Genomic DNA, 25,208 nt, shown 5'->3' with positions numbered 1-25,208 from the left:
TTCCAAAGGGTTGTTGCAAAATCTCCCAAGCATCTTGTGTGAACAGTAGAATGGAGATCACACTAAAATATACTGCAGCTCAACCAATTGGGACTCCCTTCATCCAGACCAAAAGCATTGGGTCAGTTGTATATCAAGGGCAGATCGTTCCAAGAAATAGAAGCTGCCACTACATTTGATGAACTGGACTGTATTCTACCAAATATGTCCTACCTGTCAATGACTACTTCAGCTTCAAACGCAATGATGCATCGGCAAATAATAGATACAAACTCAAGGTAAACTGCTCCAAACTCAATTGCAGAAAATACAACTTCAGCAACAGAGTGGTTAATGCCTAGAATGCACTATTTGACTCTGTTGTTACATCCTCAAACCCTCATAACTTTAACCTTAAACTGCCTAGCGTGGACCTCATCCCTTTCCAAGAGGTTTATAAGGGGGGGATGCATAAGTGCACCAGCATTTCTACTGTCCCTGTCCTATTGTCCCCATTTATTTGTACCCATTTCCTGTGTTCATGTCCATGTTTATACTTATACCTGTTATCTTGTACATGTTTGACAAACTAAACAAAATAAATAAATAAATAAATAAATAAATAAAATGCATTTGTTAAACTTTGTGAAAATTCAAGAATCGGTTTAAAAAGCAACCATAAAGATCTACTAGGAAGATAAAAGAGAAAAAAATCATCTCTAGGCTGGATGGATTCTAAAACAGAGAGCGGCCATAATTTAAGCCCTTCTTCTGTACCTGATATTTTGCAAGGACATCTTACATTCCCTTGGAACAATTTAAGCAGTATAATTAATGCCAGAAAATAAGATTAAAAAGTATAAATAACAATTTGACAAAAAATTGGCATAAAGAAAGCAAATAAAATCAATAAAGCTAGATGAGCAAGAAAAACACTAAAAAAGTCAAGAAGAAATATTTTATGTAAGCAAAATATTGTGCGTATGTTTTGGCCAACACCTGTTTAATTAAATACCATCTCTCTCAAATATTTTTGCAATAAAAATATTAGGGAAACAAACAAATGAAACAAAATAAAGGAATATATCATCTTAACTAGATGTTTCTGGCTAGTATACATTTCAGCTGCATCAGTTTCTTTCGATTGGTATTTTACCATTATTGTTATATTTATCAATGAAAAACAACAGAAACTACCTCTAATATATGGTGGAGCAGTGTAATGCGAGTCTGGTTCGCTTTAGTTTCTGTTAACTTGAGCAAAGTACCAATTTTAAAGCCATCGGCATCTCCTGTGTGACTTCCCTTTCAGAGAAAAAGAACAACAACAAGAATGAACAATATTATATTTGCTATTTTCATAATGCTGGTTTGAACAATATTTACAAAACAGGCAAGAAGAACAACACTGTTTTATTCACCACTTTTTTTAAATGTGCATTTTCCCCCCAAGATCACTTACATAGTTGAGGAAGTTTCCAACGTTGAGGATCAATTGACAGAAAACAGGCAACCGTTGACTTGAGAGGAGATCTAAGAGGAAAGAAAACCTGTTAAATAGGTGGACACAGATGGCCTGGTGAAAATATCAATATCAATTTAATAAGCATTTTAAATATTTTAACAAATAATAAATGTTGGAAGAATGTTGAGAAGAAGAATGTTGTAGGTCTAGATGGGGCAACTGAAGAAATGTTTAAATATAAAAGCTTTTTTTTCTTATGGAGTGAATGTGTGGTTTGTTTAGTGTGTGCATATATAAAGACTACATCCAGGTCTGATGAGTAGAAGATAGTGGCAACTGATCTTCTCTGCAAATGTAAATGGAGCAAGAGTAAATGCAAAAACTGCACACCTGCCACAATTTAAACCTCTAAACAGAAATTATCATTGGCTCCATTTGTTGAGAAAGGTATAGTTTATTAGAGATCACATGTAAGAGCCGTGGAGGCACAGTGGTTAGAATGCAGTACTGCAGGTTACTTCTGCTGACTGCCAGCTCCCTGCCTGAATTTGGCAGATCGAATCTCACTAGGTTCAAGGTTGACTCAGCCTTCCATCTTTCTGAGGTCTGTAAAATGAGGACCCAGATTATTGGCAGCAATATGCTGACTTTTTAAACCGCTTAGAGAGGGCTGTAGAAAGCACTGCGAAGCAGTATATAAGTCTAAGTGCTATTGGTACTGCTATTGCTATTATGGTGTTGCAAAGCCAGAGACAGTGTGTGGCAAAAAGAATAGTCTTAAACTGGTATGTTTTGCATTAATATGGAACCTAAATGTGTTTGTTGAGAGTCACAATAGAGATAGCAAGTGACTGAAATTAACATTGTGTGAGAACAAATGTTATAGCAGATTGTGCACCAAGCCAAGGCTTGGACTAGTTGTCATCTGAGACTCCTTCCAACTAGATTATATATAACTGCACCTAAGTGAGGTGGAAAGGAAAAAAAAGCAGGTAACAGAATATGATGGGAAATGAATGGAGAAATGTTATAATGTGCAAATGTTGAGAGAAAACAAGTTCATACACTGTGGCCTATTTTGAGGAAGGAATGCTTATCAAAATAACTTTTTAAAAGGCTGCATATAAAAATACCTCTCTGCTGTATATTGTAAAAGTAAAAGTTCAGTGTCAAAATTATCTAAATGCAATGAGAACGGATTGCTTAAGGAATATGTGTGGGGAAACAAGAAGAGCTGCAGTCAAGAATAAATGGATGCTGAATAAACATTGTCTCATGCAGTATAGACGTGATTGATCAGTATGAAAGAATAATTGAAATGGTTTGGTCATAAAGATAAAAGGACCGAAGATCAAATCACAACAAGAGCAATAATTTATTAAACATGTATGCTGCGTGACACCCAATGACTTTGGATAAACTCACACAACAAAGAAATAAATTACAATAACACCAATCAAAGATGGGAAGTTTGACAGACTAGATGGAATGAAGTGAGGGGGTCTCACTATCCCTGGATGAAGAGCTAAGTCTTCACTGCTTTTCTGAACAACAGCAGAGTAAGATCCACCTGGGTCTTGCAGGAAGGATATGCAAAGCAAGAGTGAATGCAATGAGAAGGTGGGGCAACTAGGGCATGATTCTATGAAATTGACAAAAAATGTCTGTGTGGCTATGTAGAGATATAGTGATTGTTGTTCTTGGAAATGAGGTTTAGCTGTTTCCTTTTCTATCTCTTGTTTCATCTCTTGCTCCTTCTCTTTCCTTTGCCTGCAGTTATTTACACCAAAGGGGAATGGTATGATGGACTTGTCAGTATGGAGTGTGATAAAAGCACAGACATACCGAGGTTTTGCTTTCTACCTTGCATATTTGAATTACTTCAAAGGTGAACGCTTGAGCTGCTGCTAGACAGATGGGATTAGTACATTGCATACCAAACTGATAATGGCTTCATTCCATTCTCAAAGACTGGCTAACTAATCTGGAGAGCTTGAGAACGCAAATATTCTATACCTGTTGCAGGGGTGGACGCGGATCTTCTGAGAAAACACAGATCTATGCATTTACGTAAGCACTGACCAAACCATTTAAGTCTTGGCTTTCTTCAAAGGTACTTAGACTTTGATTTCTCAGCAAATTGTGATTTTTAGATTGGAAAGAAACTGGCTGTTCTTCAGACAACTCAAAACACCCAAACTGTACTTAGGCCTTAGACAATCACTCACCTTCACAAGCCTTCCTTATTGTTTCTGCTTTGGGCTGCAACATCTCCAGCAGAACAGCAGTCTCTTCACACATCAGCATACATTCAATCCTCAATTGGTAGCTAGAATGGAGAAATCATACAAATACCACATGGCACACTGTGCACCCAAACAGTGGTAGAATGAACGTTTTCCAAGACAATCAGTAGTATGGAGCAAATCTGTGAAATGTATCTTACAAATTTAAATGCTTGACTTCTCAATGGACAATACAGGAAAAGTAGCAATATTAAGTCCATTATTAATATGTTGATATTATTTAAACTTTAATAGCCCAGTGAATATGGTTGATCGAGTAACAACAGATCCCAGTTCCCCCGATTTTACCCCCGCCATCCCCGCATGTCCTTAGATTGTAATCTTTGGTTTTAATTTATTTATGTTTAATATAGATATATTTTTATGACTGTAAGCCACCCAGAGTTACCTTATGGGGGGCAAATAAAATTTATAAATATATAGTTAGGGTTAGGATTAGGTTGTAAGTATATGCCAGTTGCCAAGCATCCAAATTTTGATGGAGGGTGCTGTGGGGATGCTGTGATGGTCATAAGATATAAGTATCATTGTAACTTTGAACAGTGCTAAATGAATGACTGTAAATTAAGGATTACCTGTAGGAAGATGTAGCTGGCATAATTTATTTGTGTAAAAATATTTTGTATTAATCTTATTCTAAACTGGCAACTGAATACATTCAACCATTATTTTTATTTTATCAAATTACCTTTCAATCCATTCATTTAGATATTAAAGTATACCTCTTTATACTATATTAGTACTTCTGAAACTGTAGATAACTGCCATCAGAAAAAGATTTCTCCTTCGTGCCATCTATAACTCTTCTGTGACTACTATAACACTGGAATCATTTAAAACAAATGATGTTTCCTGCTTTAGAAATGTTTAAAATATGTATATTTAATTTAACTAATTAAATGTATGTTTCTTTAACAACTATTGTATTCTCATTAACATTCCTCTTACCTAGGAACTCCAAGGAGTAGAAGATAGAACTGATCTGCATTTGATAATTTTTCCTTTTCTTCTTTGAAAGCTTTCAAATTTTCTATCTAGCAAGAAAAGAGAAATGTCATCTTCCAGTAACATCGCTGTTTCCACATATACAAAGGCTTGTGGTCCTCAGCATCATGATGGGTTAAGAAGCTAATAAATCATTAATTTATTGACTATATTTTTGTTTGGATGTAATATTAAATTCTGATTAATTTAAATCTAAGGAGACAGCTTCTGAACTTCTTTTCTCAGCCACACTGATGAAGAGGCTAGAAAACACCCTCCCTCTCTCCCCCTTCACACACAGACCAATATATATTGATTTTTAAATCATGATGTATAAATGCAGCAAATACAATACAAAGAAAAATCAAAATAATAGACTTTTGTTGTTGTTTGTCTTACTTCATGTTTTTCCGGTAGGAGTTTAAGAAGCTGCTTGAGCACTTCAACATCAAACTTTGTTCTGTCACCTTCCTGAATCATTTTAACCACCTCCTCGTTAGTGCTGTGGATAAAAGAGATTGTGGATTAGATGCATTCACTGTCATGTAATTATGGGGAGGGCAAAGGCAAGGTTCTCTCCTCTTCTTCTCATAAGGAGTCTTGGTGATGCAGTGGTTAGAAGGCAGTATTGCAAGCCAATTGTTAGCCCACAGTCTGGAGTTTGATTCTGACGGGATGAAGGTTGACTCAGCCTTGCACCCTTCTGAGGTTGGTAAAGTGAACATCCAGATTGTTGGGGGCAATATGATGATTTTGTAAATTGCTCAGAGAGTGCTGCAAGGCACTATGGGACAGTATATAAGTCTAACTGCTATTGCTATAAGGTTAGAATGTTGTGTCCACCCAATGAAATCGATTACAAGCATGTTCAAGTCAGAAGGGAAAAGATCTCTTCATTCTATGCCTACAGTTGACATTTGGAATTCATTACAACAACATTCAGTATTGGTTGCTAGCTAAATTAGGTTTAAAAAGGAATGGGCATACTTAAGAAAGATAAAACAATTAGTAATAATTAGTCATGGCAGGTATATTCTGAGTTTGGCTATCAATGAATGTGGATGCTAGGTAGATTAAATGATCCATGAGGAGACAGATCTTTAGGTTCAGGCAAAAAAGCTACCCAGGTCTAGTTTTAGGCTATTATGTTATGACAACAGGTAGCATCTATCCCAAGTACATATGCCAAAAATATATCAGATTTGAGACGATGCCTCCTGATAGCAGGTCCCAGAGTATAGAAATAATTTTGCTCTTTGCCTCAATGCAAAAAGAAACTTCATTAAAGCAAGAGGGCTACTTGGAGAAGTTTCATGTGTATTCTAAATTCTAAAGATTCTAAAATGTATGATAAGCTCTGTTGTAATTCAGTGTTTCAGTGCAGTTTAAGAGAATAGATGTGTAGACGTATAATAATTACATAAATTATTATTTATGTAAATGGCAATGTTAATTATTACAAATATTATTTTTAATGTTAGCATTATTTTATCAATATAAAAATACCACTTACCACTTAAATTGCTTCAAAAATATGTTCAGATTAAGACTCTTTTTGGAATCTAGAAATGTAATCTGTTTTGGAAAATTGAAACATTTTTGGTCAGTTTTATAAATTTGTTACAAAGTATAAATTAAAACCACTTGCCAGTTATTCTTATTCTTATTTTTATAGAAATTTGTAAAATAAGAAGACTTATGGCATTATAAATGGACTTTGCCAAATCTATTAACAATTCCTTGTCCATTTTGACCCGCAAACCTGTTCTTTCCCTGACAATGCTGCTTTTGATAGGTTGGGCTATTTTTTCCTTTTGCATAAAGAAGATGCAAAGAAGGAATTAAGCAGTTCTGCTTTCTCCTTGCTGTCCATCACTTCACTCTGAATTCTATTAAGAATCCTGTTTTTGGAATATTAGTAATGAATAACCTGCATTTGCCCTAAATAATGAACTAATTAAAATTGCCGTATTGGAGCAATTTAGCATGGCCACATCATTTTACAGGCTTTCATATTCACAAATAAAAATAAAAAAAATAAAAACATGTACACGGTATAAGCTTTATTCAAGAGTAGTGACATGTTGTCCCATACTTACATAATATCTGAAATATTCCTGGCAAATCATTTTTAAAACATGTGCAATCCTCAAACTAACCTGAAGAAACCCCATGTTCCTTCTAATTTCAAAAGCTTCCTTGCTTAGTTGGGTAACAGGATGTTTTTCTGTAGCAAGCTCAACGTCTGATATATGGGAACTCTCGGATGGTTCAACCAATCATCCAAATGAATAGGGTTAGTTCAAGTAGATTATCAACATACCTCTTTTGGTTCTGTCTTCACTGGTGCAACTTCCTTTGATTTGGGCTTGGTTTGTGGAAAGCAAAACAACTGTTCTATTTTAGAGTAATCTGGCTCAATATATTCTTCACTCGTTCTTGTTGTTGATGCCCACATAGAGTGACTCTCTGAAAGACACAAGGCAGGATGGTGAGTTACATCTCAAAATCTCACAGTCCACATCTATGCCTTGGAAAGGACACAGCCAAGTCGATATGTGTAATGTTTGGACAAATAAATTGTCTTGAATTTCTGAACGAACGGCAGGATATACATATGCAAGTAGTCCTTGACTGATGATCATCATTGAGCCCAACATTTCTGTTGCTAAGCAAGGTAATTGTTAAGTGAATTTTGCCCCATTTTACAAGCTTTCTTGTCACAGTTGTTAAGTCAGTAACACGGTTATTGTGTGAATCTGACTTCCCCATTGACTTTGCTTCTCAGAAGGTCACCAAAGGTGATCACCTGACCCTAGGATGTGGCAACTGCAAGAAACATGAGTCAGTTTCCAAGTGTCTGAATTTTGATCATGAGACGAAGGGGATCCTGCAACATTAGTAAATGTGAAAAATAGCAATAGCACTTAGATTTATATACCGCTTCACAGTGCCTTTACAGCCCTCTCTAAGTGATTTTCAGAGTCAGCCAATTGCCCCCAACAATCTGGGTCCTCATTTTACCCATCTTGGAAGGTTGGAAGGCTGAGTCAACCTTGAGCCTGGTGAGATTCGATCTGCCAAATTGCAGGCAGCCGGCAGGCAGCAGAAGTAGCCTGCAGTACTGCACTCTAACCACTGTGCCACTGAGGCTCAATGGTTATGTTACTTTTGTCCAGTAATGCTCTAACTTCAGTCACTAAACAAACTATTGTAAGTTGAGAACTACCTGTACACACACACACACACACACACACACACACACACGGAAAATGCATAGCAAAATTGCATGTACAGAAACATATCCTAGGATTAAAATTGTTAATTATTTAGTTGACATAGATTTTCGATAGAAAAGGGGAAGAACACTTGCTTAAACAGAACAAGGAAGAACACCTTTCTCTTGACTTTTCCCCATGTGCTGCCTTTAACCCCAATATCCTTAGTTTATAGGATGATTACTAGGGTTACAATAATAAAAATTCAGTGTAATGATTGGCTCAGCCCTTTATGGTTCTGGCTGAGCCCTATGTTCATTACACTCTCTCTCTTACTTGTAGATGCCACCTATAGGGATATTTTTTTAATTTTAAATGACAGTGCTTCAGCTTAAAGAGAACCATTCATCAAACACTGTTAAGTTTATAAGTTTATGTCATGGCCTGCTGTGGTTGTTAGTTGCAAAGTCATGTCCGACCAATTGCGACCCCATGGACAACGTTCCTCCCAGCCTTCCTGTACTGATACATTTCTCCCTTTCAAAAATAGTGTTCAATATGTCATTTACAATATACATTAAAATATTCAAATTCTGCTTTCGTCTCATTCGAAAAAATGTCCACGAGAGGGAACATGAATGTAAAAGCTTGGCTTACATTATTGGTACCACTAAGAAAAAGCTCCTTTCCCTGCTTCAATTACATCAGACGCAGCACCTAGCACAGGGACAGACTCAACTGCGAAGGAAAAGAACCTGCTGGAACAGATTCAAGAACTTTTCTTTGAAGCCTCACTGGAAGGGTCTGAGTAAGGATGTAGCACTTCAGAAGTTCTTACCTCTCACCACATTGGAGGGGAGCTTCTGCCAATTCAGCTTCTTCATCCTTAGCGTTGGCATCTTCCTTCTTTTAGGGGGTGGTGCAGCAGAGCCAAGGCTGCTGGCCCACGCGGGGACAATTTCCTCTACGTTGAATCCCAGAGGTGGAGGAGGTGGGATGCCTGGCGGTGGGGGAGGGGGTGGTAGCCCTTCCATCCCAGGCAGTGGGGGAGGAGGAGGTGGCATGCCTGGGAGTGGTGGGGGTGGAGGTGGAACTCCTGCAGCACCAGGAAGAGGGGGAGGGATCCCTACCATGCCAGGCAGTGGGGGAGGGGGAGGGATCCCTACCATGCCAGGCAGTGGGGGAGGGGGAGGGATCCCTACCATGCCAGGCAGTGGAGGAGGGGGAGGGATCCCTACCGCACCTGGCAGTGGGGGAGGTGGTGGGATCCCTACCGCACCTGGCAGTGGGGGAGGTGGTGGGATCCCTACCGCACCTGGCAGTGGGGGAGGTGGTGGTGGCATGGCTGCGTTTTGAGGTAGGGAATGGGCCCCTATCATAGTGGGAAGAGGTGGAGGTGAAGGTATCCCTGTCATACTGGGCAGTGGGGGAGGGGGAAGAATGCTGGTCATCCCAGGCAGAGGAGGAGGAGGTGGGATTGTTACTACATCATGCAACGTGGGAACTGATGTTGGCATTTGTATCCCAGGTAGAGGAGGCGGCTGTTGTGGCAGCATGTCTAATGTTCCGGGGAGGGGAGGTGGTGGAGGAGGAGGAGGTGGTGGCACCGGAGCAGCTGAAGACAGATTCCATTCTGGTGAAGATGAACAGACCAAAAAGCAGGAGGATGCAACCTTAGACACATTCTGTGGCTCTCCATTAAGTGGATTGTTGGAAGAGCAAGTTCTTGGAGGAGAGCTCTGGGTGATGTTTGGAAATTGCCCCAAATCTTCATTGGTCTGAGTGCTCTCGTTCACCTTCTTAGCTGCTCTTCTGGAACCTATATCTCTTTTCTTGCGGTGTTGCTTGACAGACAACAATCTGTCCATTACTTCTTCCACACTGTTATCTTGTACTGCAAAACATTAAACGGAATAGAGCAAAATAATCTCAACCACTGTTCCCTCTAAGGTGCGCGCCTGCGCGCCTGCGCACGTCACAAAAAAAGCCCGCGCAGCAGATTCTATCTGCCGCGCAGAGTTTTCTGTAAAGCAAACATGGGGAAGTCCTTTGCAGGCGGCTAGAACTGGCCGCCTGCAAAGGACCTCCCCAGACTTGTTTTGATGAGCCGCCAGTCCTCTTGCTTCTTCTCCTTCACCGGCAAAGCTCCCGCTGGCGCCCTGCCCATGGCAGTGGCAGTGCCTCTCCCTCCAAGCGGAGCACCTGAGCTGGCTCCCGCGTTATCCCTCCCCCTTCCTCCTCTGCCGTGCTTTTGAGGCCGCGGGAGCTAGTAGGAAAGCGGCGGAGGTGGAGTCAGGGATAACCCAGAGCCCAGCTGAGGTGCTCCGAGCGGAGGGGGCTTTGAAATGCAACCCCCTGGTCCCGCCGGCCGCGGATTTGATTCGGCATAAGTGGGGGCCGAAAGCATACTGAGCCGACTTTGCGCAGTGAGGCGGAGTAATTCAACCCCCCCAAAGAACGTGTGTGTGTGTGTGTGTGTGTGTGTGTGAGAGAGAATTGGATCAAAATTGGTGGCCAAAGGAATGGAGGGAGGGAAGGAAGGAAGGAAGGGAGGGAGGGAGGAAGGAAGCCCTGCCCCCTGTGAAAAAAACTGAAGATGGAGCAGTGAATGAATAAACCATAAAAGCAACAAACAGTTAATGCGTAAGTAAGCTGAGGAGCAAGTTCTCAGCTAAGGAAGCAATATAAGAAAGAAATATAAAAAGCTCAATATGCCAAAACACTTATTTTAGTCTTCATTTAATTACTTGTATTGTAGTCTGATGTAACATCTTTTTAAAGTTAACGTTAGTTAGAAAAGATAGGGTACAAAACTTAAATAATAAAAAAATTGTACATTCATTTTGAAAAATAAATGCAATACTTGATTAATTTCATATCTTTATTTAAAATAGTTTTGGCATGGCATATGATTTTATTGACTCAGTTGGAAATGATGTGGATGTTGTATCTGATTCTGAGGTATATATATTCTTAAGTAACATAACATATAGCATATTGTCCAAACTTGCTAGACTATTTAATTGATCTTACTACTTTAAAGGGGGAGAGTTTCATGATAAATTATTTTATTACATTTATGTTGCATTTATATATTATATTTATTACATTTATATTCCACATTATATATTTGTATTGTTATTTTAGTGTTTATTGTCAATTTCGATAGATATTATATTGATATATCAATCCTGATTTTAATCATACTAAATAACAATTACTGCTATTATTTATCAGCATTACATATTTACAGTTTTTAATATTGAGCTAGTCATATTTTAGAATAATAGCGTTATCTTTTAATAGGATAATTGGCAAATTGTAATTCAAATGTGATGGGTTGCATTCCAAAGGAATGTGAGAGGACAGGTTGCCTGCAAAATGCCAGGACCCAGGACCCTGTTGGTGCCATGTCTCTCTCTAGCCAGTCTAACAATCTAAAAGCTGAGCAGGGAGCCTTTTTTTTTTCAGGGTGAGCGGAAAAGTATAGTGTTTGAGCGGCACTTTTCATGTCTGGCATTCATTGGGCTGAAACCTCGCTCGCAATTGGCGCTTGACGCTTGGAAGGTTGCGCAAATGTCCAGCAGACGCGACAGCAGTTCAAACTGTGGCTCTCTTAGGTGCTCAGGCATGAAACTGTGCCGCTCACACACTATACTTTTCCGCTCACACTGAAAAAAAATTAGAGGGAACATTGATCTCAACCCCATTCTCCCCACCACCACCCCATAAAAATGCAGAGGTGGTATTCAGCAGGTTCTGACCAGTTCTGGAGAACCGGTAGCAGAAATTTTGAGTAGTTCGGAGAACTGGCAAATACCACCTCTGACTGGCCCCACCCCCATCTATTCTCTGCTACCTGAGTCCCAGTTGATAGGGAGGAAATGGGGATTTTACAGTCTCCTTCCCCTGGAGTGAGGTGGGAATGGAGATTTTACAGTCCCCTTCCCCTGCCATGCCCTCCAATGCACGGCACACCCACCAAGCCATGCCCACAGAACTGGTAGTAAACATTTTTGAATCCCACCATTGTACAAATGTCATAATGAACATTTTTAAGATTATATCTTTCGCAAATGAACAATGTTTCCAACAGATTTAAACAGATGCAAATCAGAAAAAAATGATTTAAACCACACAAATAAGCACATTAGTTTGGTTCAAACTTCATTGTGTGCTAGACATAAGAGGGTGGAAGAGGCTCTTATAGTTTACTTTCTAAAACTAGTGGAACCAAGGACAACTCTTGGAGAGCTATGCATTAAAAAAAAAACACCCTCCGTCTCCACCATTTTCTTCATGTGGTCATGCTTGAACTGAATTGATGTCTGAACTTTTTATCCTTTGTTTGACGTTTATATACCTTACTGCCTTTTCTCTACTTCATACTAGGATGTAACATGGTTTGGTAACCCTGTAACTATAATTGCCATAACCGAAGACAAGTATATTACTTGTCTTGTACTTGTCATATTATGCATTTCATAGTATTATATTTTGATTAAGAGTAAAATTGCTATATTTACATTTAAATATTTATTTTGATTTCTTGAAAAAGCTTTTTATTAGGACAGTTGACAGCAGGAAAAGCTTTCATAGACTTTTCCTTTACATTATTTGTAAAACACTGGAAGGTGCAGAGGGTTTTCTCTGCTGCTCATGATGACTCAACACTTGGAAAGCTGCTCTGAAGGAGCCAATCCTAAGAAAAAAGGGAGCCAAGAAGGCCTAGTTGGAAATGCCGAAGAATTAAAAGCAGAGATGGACTGGAGCCAATGAAAACCAACTTTAGCTTCTCTGCATTTTTCCAGCCAGTCTTGAAAATCCTGGGGCTAACTAGTCATCACAGTCTTCCATCTGTATCAATTTATGTTCTTAATTTTGTATATTTGTATTTCTGTTTCTCATGCTTACTGTGTGCAATTTTACAAGGTCATTTACAAAATTACTTATATATATACATGTTCCTTGCTTATGTTTTGCCATTTGACTACATCTCTCTCTCTCTCTCCCTCTTTCCCTCTCCCCCCCCTCTCTCTCTCTATATGTGTGTGTGTGTGTGTGTGTGTGTGTTCCAGCATAACTCTGGAACACCTCAAACAATTTCAACCAAACTTGGTATATATATGACTTACTCTCTAGAAAAAAACACTGTGGGGGTAAGACACCCATAACACCCTTCGGAGGGCGGAGGTCTATTAAGATACAGCCTGTTATGCCTTCAAATGGCTCCTACTGAACTGCCATAACATGGCTTCTACTGTACTCTACTGTACAGAGTTGCCATGGTAACGGCTTCACAGTACTCCACAAGGGGGCGCCCTCTGGTAAGGGGGCTCCCTCTGGTAAGGAGGAAAATCCAACATTAGAAATTACATTTGGTATAGTGGGACATTTCCCCCCTATAAATAATACCTGGACAAGCTGGGTTATCAGCTAGTGTATTTATAAAGAAGAGGTATTTACTACTGCTTGAAGAGAGGCTTACATTAATGATTGAGTAAAGGAAGGGGTGATTTCAAGTCCATGCAGGGATTTATCAACCAGAGGAAACCATACACAAGCTCTGAACTTTAAACTTTACAGTGACAATTGAGATTCATAAGTGAAAGGCTTGACTAAGGTTTACTCTGTATTCAAGCATTTATTGCAATGATTGTTGTATATTGATGGGTGCAGTAATAACCCAAAAGCATAGGAAATCTAAAGAACAGTCTTTTTTTTAGCAGCAAATTACCTTTTGCGTAAGGATTATTGACAGTGGGGTCATGGTATGAGGTAAAGGAAGCCTATTAATAAAGGCCTCCTGCCTTGTATGAGTACATTCTCCATGAATTGGAAACCTTTCAGACCTAACTAAAGCCAACTCACTGTGGCAAGATCATCTTCTCTAAGATGATGACTAAAGGATATACCAGCCAAATCTGGGCAGTACCATCTGTGAACCCTACCGTAACCTGACCTGGAAATATCCTAAACTGCAAACGAAGCCCACTTTCCAGAACAGCTATTGGAACCTCTATCTTGCATGGATTGAACCTCAATATATTGCCTCACAATGCGCAATCCAGCATCGTTCCCAGGGACAACTCCCTTAATAAAGAGTACTTTGTTCTGGATGAAGAATTCTCTGGCAGCAGACTCCCTTTAGAAGGAGACAGGAAACAGGAAACAGGGTGGGAAATGTTTACTCATATTCTTTCTGAGCAACACAATCTCTCATCCACAATTTTCTATTGCCACCTGTCCTGGAGTGCCGAAGTACTGTTTCCTTTATTCTGTTGATCTAAGAAGATAATGTAAATGGAGCAGAGGTCTGTTGTAAACCTGGTGGGTCACAATCCCAGAGCCAGATTTCTTAAGCCAAACATGAATTTCTGTATTTTGGCTTGGTTTGCTTTTTGGGAACACCGTATTGCATCACGGCTCATAGTGCGTTAAAACTTACTGTCATTAGCAAGCAAGATGGCTCTGCTTACTAAAATTTCTAAGGATTCCCAGAGCAATAGGCTGGAGCGATGAGAAGGTTCAAGATGCAAGAGGCTTTGGAGAATGGACAGCAATTGAACGGAGACTGGGGAGCTGCTCACCTGAAACAGAAAATGAAACTTTGAAGCTATTTATATATTTATATATTACAGAACTGATGTCACTGTAACGACACTCTAGTATTACAATCTGTGCTAGCAAAAATCCAGAGCTGCAAGAGCGTTCTTTAACCTCATGCTGGTCACCGGTTGGTGGCTGATTTAAGTTTTATTCCCTCACTTTTGATATGTAATATTTATATAGTTTTAAATCACTATTTAGGAATGCTGAATTCTGTGGAATAACAAGGAGGCACAGAAACAAAGAGGAATTATATGTTGCATTAAAAAGAAAATATTACTCACTTTGTTAAACAGAGATGAGAAAACATCTTGATGACTGTTCATATCAATGCCATCACATATTCTCAGTAACTCTTCATCATCTTCAGTCTTAGCCTCCTCAAACGTCTCACACTGGATAAGCAAGTCCTCATCTTCTATGTCTCTATATAAAGCCCACAACAATAAATATTTGGAATTCCTTACTCATGATAAATGATTAATTTTTAATTTTTTAAAATCATCAGTTGATAAGCCTACAGCAGAAGCTAATATTCCCACCTAGCATCTATATATCTGATTAATAAAAAAACTCTAAGTTGATGCAATTGCAGGCTAAAGAAATGTGGCAGTAAAAATAAATCCTAAATCCAAACTTATACGAAAAGAATTACTGAATGAAGATGGCTTGCTTGTTATCATATTTATAGATATATGTATGTATGTATGTATGTATGTATGTATGTATGTATGTAAGTAAGTAAGTAAGTAAGTAAGTAAGTAAGTAAGTAAGTAAGTAAATACTTCTCCCTCTAAGAACTCTAGTAACACTCAGTTTTACAAATAACACACATAGACACGCCAAACAGATGTGGCAAGCATCACAATGTAATCTAGATCAGCTAGTATGGGCTATCTAAGCTTCAGTGGGAATATAGATGACCACTGTAAAGTAGCTTCAGGTAGTTTCTGGAGAGACTGCTAAGACATGTCAAATTTTGAGCATAATGAATGCTTAGTCTTACAGATCCCAATTTAATAGAGTTTTTTTTGAAAAAGTATCTAGATTATTTTTTAACTAATGAAGGGAAAGTGATGAAGATAAATGAAAGAGCCAAGAGAGTATTATTACTCAGCCGGATGGATAGAAATCTTGCTAAATCAATGGAACCTTATTTTCTAAAGGAAATACTATTGTGGTCAATTATATTTAAGCTCATGTCTGTTGTTTCCTTCTACAGGAAGGAACTAGATATTAGAGATATAACAGTAGACTCAGAGAAGTATTTTGATAAGGAAATGGCTCTCCCTTAATCATGTGATGTATACAGTATAAAATTGTGAAACAATTATCCTATTTCAAATATAATATAGTTACATAGTCCAAAACATAATGAATCACTCACCGTAGTTTGCTTAAAATATCCAAGAACTGAAGACCTGGAAATAGAGAAGATGAAAAAAAAACCCATCAATATGTGCTCTAATAAAAACAAACTACTTTAGCATCAGTAACACTAGCAAATATGCAATACAGAAAATGACTAGAGGTACTCCTTGACTTATGGCCTCAATTGAGCCCAAAATGTCTGCTGTTAAGTGAGAATTTGTTAAGTGAATTTTGCTGCATTTTGACCTCTCTCGCCACAGTTGCTAAGTGAATCACTGCAGTTGTTAAATTAGTAACACAATTGTTGAGTGAATCTGATTTCCCCATTGACTTTGCTTATTAGAAGGTTGCAAAGGAGGATCATGGGACACCCCCAAAGATACTGCAACTGCCATAAATATGAGTCAGCTTCCCAGCATCCAAATTTTGATCATGTGCCCATGGGGATGCTGTAATGGTCATAGGTGTGAAAAACGATCATGCACTTTTTTCAGTGCTGTTGTAACTTCAAATGGTTACTAAATGAACTGTTGTAAGTCAAGGACTACCTGTAAATGGGCTATCAATTTAGGTAAGGAAATCTTTTTGTGAAACAGATGTAAATTTGAATGATAAATGATGCACAACATGGAATTGCTAATTTAAAAAAAAAAGTTTAGCAAGAAGGATCTGTCTTCTTGGAAGCCAACTTTTTGTTTTGTTTTATTTTCTTGAGTTTAAATAAATTCAGGGTAAGTAAGTCTGTTAGGTCACCATGCTTAGAAGCTTCCACTAGGGTAGGGGTGTCAAACCAGCAGGCCGGATGCATCACACGCAGCTCTATGAATGGGAAAAACATCGTGAAATGTCACGTGACAGCAATGTGATGTGGTGAGTTTCGCCCCCGTACACTAGAGGCTTGCTGATAGGCCAGGGGATTTTCTGACGAAGCTAATTTCATAGGGAACATCTGAACTGAAAGCCATTCTTACCAATGAACTCATTCCGGAGCTGCATCCTCCCTCTCAATTCCTCTGTTCCCAATATAACTGCGTTGATGGCACTCAAGAGCGTTATCATGTACGGCACATTGTCTGTGACCGAGAGCTCATTCATAATGACGCTGAACCGATACTGTTGGTTTTTCACAGTCTGTGGCAAAGGAGGCAAATAAAAGATGTGCTGGATTAAATGCTAGATTTCAAAACCAAGTTTGTTCAGCCTAAGATTGTCACCTTGATTAATCTTCAGAGTTTTAAGTAGAAAATTCGGAAATCAGGTTATGCCAGAAATCCAACTGATGAAGTTTCACAAATTGAACTATGGTCTTTCTCTGAAAGAAGAAGTCCCTAAATTCATGGGAAATGGCAAGATGGAAAAAAAATGTTTCCATCACAAAGCTTTTACTTTTCTTAAGTTTAATTAACTTTCCCTATTTCAAGTGTGAGGAACCTGTGGTTCTTTATTGTGTTTCCTCGAAAATAAGACAGGGTCTTATTTTCTTTTGACCCCAGAAATAAGCATTTGGCCCTATTTTTGGGGAGGTCTTATTATTTTTGAGGTGCAGAAGGCAGCGAGTGTGGTCACCTCATGGCTGCTGCTGGTTGTAATATTTTTGGGGAAGGCTTATTTTTGGGGGAGGGCTTATTTTAGCACATGCACTCAGAAACTCAATTTAGCAATAGCAGTAGACTTATATACCGCTTCATAGGCCTTTCAGGCCTCTCTAAGCGGTTTACAGAGAGTCAGCATATTGCCCCCAACAATCTGGGTCCTCATTTTACCCACCTCGGAAGGATGGAAGGCTGAGTCAACCCTGAGCCGGTGAGATTTGAACCGCTGACCTGCTGATCTAGCAGTAGCCTGCAGTGCTGCTTTTAACCACTGCGCCACCTTGGCTTATTATCCAGGGAAGTCGGATTTTCAAGGAAACAGGGTAGATAGATGTGACTGAAGTTTCATTCCCAACATTCACTGATGATCAAACAGGCTGGATGGCTGAGAGTTGTAGTTAAGCAACGTTAAGAAACCATAGCTTCTCCATCCCTGTGATGTCAATGATTTCAGTTATGAGAAAGTGGGCCACTGAAATGGACTGGCATTTCATAGTAAATTAAAAACAGAAGATTTTTGACACAATTCATTATCCACCAACGGAAATCCTTACTATATAATATGTTAATAGGAGGCACTGACATCAACAGAGGTAGCAGAAAGGATAAACATGGGAAAATATACTTGAGTTCCTTATCACAGAGCAAGGGTTTATGTGTATAAATGCTCTAAACAGAACCTAAAACTGAGGTCAGCAATCTTCTTGAACCACTCGGCATATTTAGCATTTAAGGAACCTCCCTCCCATCTCATTGTATGTGTTTTTTTAAGGTAGATGGGTACAAAGCTCTAGTCCCATCATTGTGAACCTATGGCATGCCATTTGTTAGGGCATGCAAGGCGCCCTGTCAGCTCCAGCATGCATGCATGTCCTGGCCAGCTGACTTTGGCCTTCATTTTTGGCCATTTTTCACTTTCCAGAGGCTTCTGGAAACAGACTTCTGGTTTGGTTGTTGGGCCATTTTTCACCCTCCAGAGGCTTCAGAGAAGCCCCCTGAAACTTCCGGAGGGTGAAAAAGGGCCCTATGGGCAACCCAGAAGTTCAGGAACGTACTTCCGGGTTGCCCATAGGGCCATTTTTAGCCCTCTAGAGGCTTCAGGGAAACCTCCTGAAGCCTCCAAAGTGCCTCCACGGGGGGGGAAGGGGGGTAAGGGAGGCCATTTCCCCCCTCCTCATGCTCCTAGAAAGCCTCTGAAGCCTGAAGAGAGTGAAAAATGGGTCCATTGCATGCAAAAAGTGGAGGAGGGCGGGGGTTGCACACGCATGCACGGGGGGTTGTGCACATAGAAATATGGGTGTGGGCATGCCCGTGCATGACCCCCCTGCGCTCCCCATGCTTTTGGCATGCGATGGCAAAAAGGTTAGCTATCACTGCTCTGGTCTATAGATAGGCACAGTTTTTCTTTTCTAAGAATGTCTATGAGGTCCAGAGGCAGTTTGCTTTTGTTTTAGGAGCAGGGAAGAATGATGTTGGAGAATAACATTTGGCTTTGCAGCATGCCAGTTTTTAATTAATTAAATTTTAATAACCTCAAAGAAAATAAAAAAAAATGATGTAGGCTGTCTGGGGGATGCCAAGGTAGATTCCTGTTGTCTTAAATACCAGATTCCCTAATTCTGCTCTGCAAGTTCAGAAGAGACTAAATGCTTGTGTCTTTCTGGATGAGGACCAATGAGATGGACTGATTGGTTTGATTCTGAAGAGCTACCTTGATCCAGGCAGATTATTATAGTGGTTAATAATGGTTAATTGCATCTGATTTTCCACTTGCCTTGTAATGGTCTAGAGCATCCAAAGCCAGTACATGGCCATCAAATGAATAAATGCAGAGAGCAGCCAGGAGTTCAAACACTTGCTTTTTGACCATGATATTTGAAGTGTCCAGTGCTACAAAGACAAAAATGAACAATTATATTTCAGAGTTATTCTATGTATTTTATAGATGATATAGCTAGAAAAAGCTTTTCTACTCAACTCTAAGTTCAGGGTACCCAATCTAGATTGAGGCTCTAATTTGTGGAGGAAAAGGCCTTAATTCCTTGTTCCCTGACCCAATACAAATACGACTCATTTTAATGGGCCTCCTTCTCCCTACAAAGGATTGCAGCTCTCCACTTTACAAGCTAATTCAACACCCTATACCCATGGTGTCAAAGCTATGGCACATGTGCCGGAAGCAGCAGGCAGAGCTATCTCTCTGGGCATGTGAGCCATTGGCCATTGCTCTTCTGGGTTCCGACGTTCTCGCCAGCTGGTCTTCACATGTGCTGGAGCGCCAGAAAGTGGAAGAGCAGCTGCCCAGTGCACATGCACGCACTGGCCACCTGGTCTTCCAGTTTCTGGTGCACGTATGCGCACCAGTCAGCTGATCTTCATGCGCACATGTGCACCAGAAACCAGAAGACAAAGTGGCCAGTGCACATGTGTGCACTGGAAACTGGAAGATCATCTTCCGGCGGGCACAGGTGGCTGTTATTCCAGTTTCCAGCATGCACATGCCCAGCATGCACATGCCCACGCTCTCGTTTCGGCACTTGGTGCCGAAAAGGTTTGCCAACACTGCTCTATACTGTACCAAAATCTTGCACTCCAATTTCCTACAGATCTTTTTTTCTTCTTCCTCAGCTATGTAAGATAATGTACAAGGTATTTTCTGTGAGACACCACTTTATGTACAACCCTTTGTACTGTACCTAACAATCGAGTTCTATTGATCTAAAGAAGGCCAAGGGGGAGTTCATTTCTTTTTATGAGCTATTTCCTGTTTTTCTGAAATAGGTACTCATGTTATTTTCCCTTGGCTGACGAAGAGTGGAAGGACAGAAAGGCTGGAGAGATGATTTCGTAATGCAAGGCAGGACAGGACATTCTTATACACCCTTCAGCCATTTCACATGTTCCCCACTGCTGAGCCCAAGAGCTATTATCCATCATATCTTGAGTCAGCAGAAAACTACACTGACATGACATTTCCTGCCCTGCTCCTGCTTCTACCGTCTTTGTTACAAGTCACAGCGCTCATCTACCTTCCCTGCAAGGGATGGCAAAGCCTACAGATTTTTCAATGTCATGATTGCTAGTTTATTCAGTTATCCCCACTAACCTCCGTGCTTCCTAGGGATTCTTGAAGAGCTCTCAAATCCAGTAATAATGAGACCCAACTATGAAATAATAAAAAATCAAATCATAAATAAAGGCAAGGTGGGAGGAGAGAGGGTGGGAGGGAAAGAGAGAGAGAGAAAGACAGAAAGAGAGATAGAGAGACAAACAAACACAGAGATACAGAGAGGCAGAAAGAGACAGAGAGAGAGAGAGAGAGAGGGAGGGAGGGAGGGAGGGAGGGAGAATATGCCCTTACCTTGAGAGAGTTTCCTGACATAACCTTCATTGCTAACGATGTATTCAATGCCCTTCTGAGAATTCATTACGGCCCGCACACAGTTGATGCATGTCAACTGCAGGAGGGCATCTGAGATTCTAGAAACTCCTCTCCCTGACAGTCTGTCTAAGGCTTCTAACAGAAGATCCAGTCCACAGAGTTCCAAAAACTGGACCATCCAGCTATCATCACTACTTTCCAGCCGTTTCTTGAGCCCTGAGTAATTCACCACCGAAGGGATTTGCAAGAGGCGAATGCAGAGCTCTGGCTCTGCGTTTTCTAGATTGGCTTCTGTTTGATCCGAATCCTGGGAGCCCAGCTTTTCTTTCAAGACGCTCCATTTCTTGTGTGCATTCTCTTTCTTGCTAGACATTTTGGCAGGTTGCTCCTAAAAGAGGAAGAGGAAAAACAGACATCAAGATTTCATTGATGTTATTATATTTGTCTGTAAATGACTTCCCCACAAATTACTGTCCAAGTCATCAGACAGATAAAGCTTTTACTGCTTTACTGGGAAGCTTCAATCTCCAAAATTAGGCATGTATCATCTCAGATCTTTTCTCCTCTTTCCCACAAATTGTGCTATCAACACAGCATCATAAGAACATAAGCAATCCCCTGATGCACCAGACCCTTGTCCAACATCTTCTCGCAAGGGCCAAGAAACTGCACAAGGGAACTCACTAATGACCCAGAAGATGGCCTTTAGAGACTGTCACACTGCCATCAAGAGCCACTGAATCCTATGACGTCCATAAATTTATCTAATCCTTTTTTTGAAGCTAGCAAGCAGTAGCTAGCACCACATCTCGTAGTAATGTGTTCCTGAGTTTAAATACACATTAGGTAAAAAAAAACCTATATTTATCTTTTATCTCTCTTGATTCTTCCGGAATTTAATCAAATCACTTAGGACTAGCAATAGCACTTAGACCTATATACCATTTCATAGTGCTTTTACAGCCCTCTCTAAGCATCTTACTGAGTCAGCCTATTGCCCCCAACAATCTGGGTCCTCATTTTACCCACCTCAGAAGGATGGAAGGCTGAGTCAACCTTGAGCCTGGTGAGATTCGATCTGCCAAATTGCAGGCAGCCAGCAGGCAGCAGAAGTAGCCTGCAGTGCTGCACTTTAACCACTGTGCCACCTCGGTTCATATCCTTTTCTTTTGTATAACTGCCTCCCTCACGCTATGAGGCGACAATAAAAACTAGAACACTTCTCTTCCTCCAAAGTTATATAGCATTAGCAATAGCACTTAGACTTATATACCACTTCACAGTGCTTTTACAGCTCTCTCTAAGCAGTTTACTGAGTCAGCCTATTGCCCCCAACAATTCAGGTCCTCATTTACCTACCTCGGAAGGATGGAAGGCTGAGTCAACCTTGAGCCTGGTGAGATTCGATATACCAAACTGCTGGCAGCTGGTGATCAGCAGAAGTAGCCTGCAGTATTGCATTCTAACCACTGTACCACCACAGCTCAAATCAAGGTATGTTGTATAATATAATGAGAAGGTTCACAGATAGTTCTTGACTTATGTCTAGTTACTTTAGTTAACATTACAATGGATCTCCCCAGAGCTACTTATGACCTGGTTTTGAAATTTTAACTGTGCCCCCCCCCCCCCCCAGTTACATGACCACATTTTGGACTTCACAACTGAAGTTCACAAAATCCACAGTCACAAAACCATGATTTATGGGGCTTTTTTTGCCAGAAATGTCTGGTAAAATTCTGATTTCTGTAAAAAAAAAAAAAAGGCCCATTGGGTACAATGGATTTGCTTAATGACCATCACATTTGCTTAGCAACCATTTCAAAAAAGCTAGTACAATCAGGCACAGTCACACGGTGACCCACTTAACAACTGCCAGGTTCAATCATAGTCCTAAATCAAGGACTAACTGTAATGGAATTCTGGGGCATCAATGGTGTTTACACTCATGTAAACACTTTAATGGGATGCGATGGCTCAGTGGCTAAGATGCTGAGCTTGTCGATCAGAAAGGTCGGCAGTTCAGCGGTTTGAATCCCTAGGGCCACGTAACAGAGTGAGCTCCCATTACTTGTCCCAGCTTCTGCCAACCTAGCAGTTCGAAAGCATGTAAAAATGCAAATAGAAAAATAGGGACCACTTTGGTGGAAGGTAACAGCATTCTGTGAGCCTGTTTGGTCATGCTGGCCACATGACCACGGAGATAGCAATAGCAATAGCAGTTAGACTTATATACCGCTTCATAGGGCTTTCAGCCCTCTCTAAGCGGTTTACAGAGTCAGCATATCGCCCCCACAGTCTGGGTCCTCATTTCACCCACCTCGGAAGGATGGAAGGCTGAGTCAACCTTGATCCGGTGAGATTAGAACCGCTGAACTGCAGATAACAGTCAGCTGAAGTGGCCTGCAGTACTGCACCCTAACCACTGCGCCACCTCGGTGCAGTATTTGGACAGCACTGGCTCTTCAGCTTTGAAATGGAGATGAGCACTGCCCCCTAGAGTCAGGAACGACTAGCACACATTTGTGAAGAGAACCTTTACATTTACTTTAAACACGTTAATCTCAGATGTGGCAGGAGAAAAGGAAAAAAAAACACTGCCTGTTACCTTGAAACAGAAAACCCAATTCACTTTTGACTTAACCCTGTTAGTATTTTCCCTAAGCTTGTTAACTTTTCTCCAACCCCTCCTACTGCTTTTCAGCTGAGTTCGATTTGTTCCCTGCCAGGGGGATAATTCACCTCTCCTTTAAACGTTCTCAGAAAAAAAATAGCTGAGTTTTCCATCCTAGCATACTTTCTACAACCATAACTTTTGCTCATCCTTTCCCCAACAGCAGGATCTGGCCTAATTTTGCAAAAGTAACACTTCAGCTGCCTTTCCTGAAACTTAGAACAAAGCTCTGCTTATGCTGTGAAGGCCTTTCCCACCAGAGAAATTTATCACCAGAAAGGAATGTATGGTAGGTCGAATAAACTGTAGCAAAAAAAGAAACCCCTCCTGACCTATGCTTTGCCAAAGAACTCACAGACATCTTAAATTAAGAAGTATCTGGGGGTGGAGAAATAAATATTCCAAATGTGGTATCCTAATTCTTAATGTTAATACAGGGAGTGTTTTTCTTTACTTTAAATAGCTGCGGGGATATTATTTCCCAAGACAATTAAAAAAGGCTCCTCTCCAAAATGACACGGTACATTATACACAACGAAAAAGAAGCAAAGACTTCTGGAGACAGCCTTGCCTTCTGGAGAAGGATGTGGTTTGCTATTACTTTCTTCCCTGTTATTTTTTAAACTTTCCAATTAAGTCCACAAATTAAATTTTCCTGGTTGCCTTCCCATTGAATTGCTAACTAGGTTTGAGCTTGCTTTTAGCCCTTTGAGAGCAACCAATGTTGGCTAAGTACTGTCACCTGCTGGAGCACATATGAAAACAGCAATTTGACCGTGGAGCTTAAATCAACTCATGGAGGTGCAAGTGGCAAAGCCATTCAATTAAGCAGCAAATTCAAAATAATTTCTTTTCCCCAGTATTTTAAATTATTATATTATGCTGATTGACATGACATTTGTGGAACTGTTATCTCCCCTTGTCTTTGCATGCCCCCCTCCAGCTCTAACACGTTTAAGGTCCCTTCCATTAAGCAATACTACCTTCTTGTATCCAAGAGTTGTTTCTGTGGCAATGCAACAGCATCCCTGCAAAAATCTGGATGGCTCTGACCCAGTTAGTTTTTCCATAACATAGGTATTAAAGACCTGGCTACTCCCTGAGGCGTTTGGACTGGGAGGTGAAGCAGGTTCTACAGGTTAATATTGTTTTCTTATGTGCTGGGATTGTTGTTGTGCTCGGGGACATTAAGGTTTCCTTTGTTGAAGTTGTTTTTAACTCTATATACTTCCCAGAGTCATTGCTATAAGATAGGTGGCCATATAACACGTTTAAACAGATAAGTAACATTTTGAGTTACTCTTTCATTGCGATTCACCTCAGAAGTTGTTGTGGGGGCAAATGGGAGGAGGAAATATTATTGACACCATCTTGAGCTCCTGAAGAAAAAGCAAGATATAAATCTAGCCACAAAATAAATAAAATGTCCTTATTTGCTATTTCCTATTTTTCTATTTGCACTACCAAATGTTTCCATCATTATTAATGATATAGGAATAAATATATAAGGATAGGAAGAGTACAGACACTTTTGAACTTTGGTGTTGGAGAAGAGACCTAAGAATACTGTGGACAGTCAAAAAACCCAAACCAGATTGATCATCAAACAAATTAACCCAGAGTTGTCA

The 25,208-nt window shown here is 40.2% G+C and overlaps 1 protein-coding gene across 1 annotated transcript in view; it reads right to left on the bottom strand.

Annotated features, from left to right (window-relative positions):
* The window catches only part of INF2 (inverted formin 2), an 81,824-nt gene that overhangs the window by 19,350 nt on the left and 37,266 nt on the right, over positions 1-25,208 (bottom strand). Inside the window, exons 2-15 of the mRNA XM_087727037.1 lie at positions 20,886-21,294; positions 19,299-19,414; positions 16,904-17,063; positions 15,949-15,982; positions 14,846-14,987; positions 14,401-14,542; positions 8,791-9,846; positions 7,058-7,203; positions 6,248-6,309; positions 5,134-5,236; positions 4,699-4,784; positions 3,673-3,773; positions 1,442-1,512; positions 1,177-1,284 (exon numbers count right to left, since the gene is read on the bottom strand). Of these exons, the coding sequence (XP_087583163.1) occupies positions 1,177-1,284; positions 1,442-1,512; positions 3,673-3,773; positions 4,699-4,784; positions 5,134-5,236; positions 6,248-6,309; positions 7,058-7,203; positions 8,791-9,846; positions 14,401-14,542; positions 14,846-14,987; positions 15,949-15,982; positions 16,904-17,063; positions 19,299-19,414; positions 20,886-21,279 (2,721 nt within the window). The 5' untranslated portion in view covers positions 21,280-21,294. The remainder of the gene's footprint in view (positions 1-1,176; positions 1,285-1,441; positions 1,513-3,672; positions 3,774-4,698; positions 4,785-5,133; positions 5,237-6,247; positions 6,310-7,057; positions 7,204-8,790; positions 9,847-14,400; positions 14,543-14,845; positions 14,988-15,948; positions 15,983-16,903; positions 17,064-19,298; positions 19,415-20,885; positions 21,295-25,208) is intronic.

This window comes from Thamnophis sirtalis, unplaced genomic scaffold, assembly GCF_051295495.1.
Source record: "Thamnophis sirtalis isolate CommonGarterSnake01/CBP01778 unplaced genomic scaffold, rThaSir2_p1.2 scaffold_1, whole genome shotgun sequence".
In the NCBI taxonomy this organism is placed as follows: domain Eukaryota; kingdom Metazoa; phylum Chordata; class Lepidosauria; order Squamata; family Natricidae; genus Thamnophis; species Thamnophis sirtalis.
Note: the sequence above shows the minus strand (reverse complement) of the source record. Positions and strands in the feature narration are given on the sequence as shown.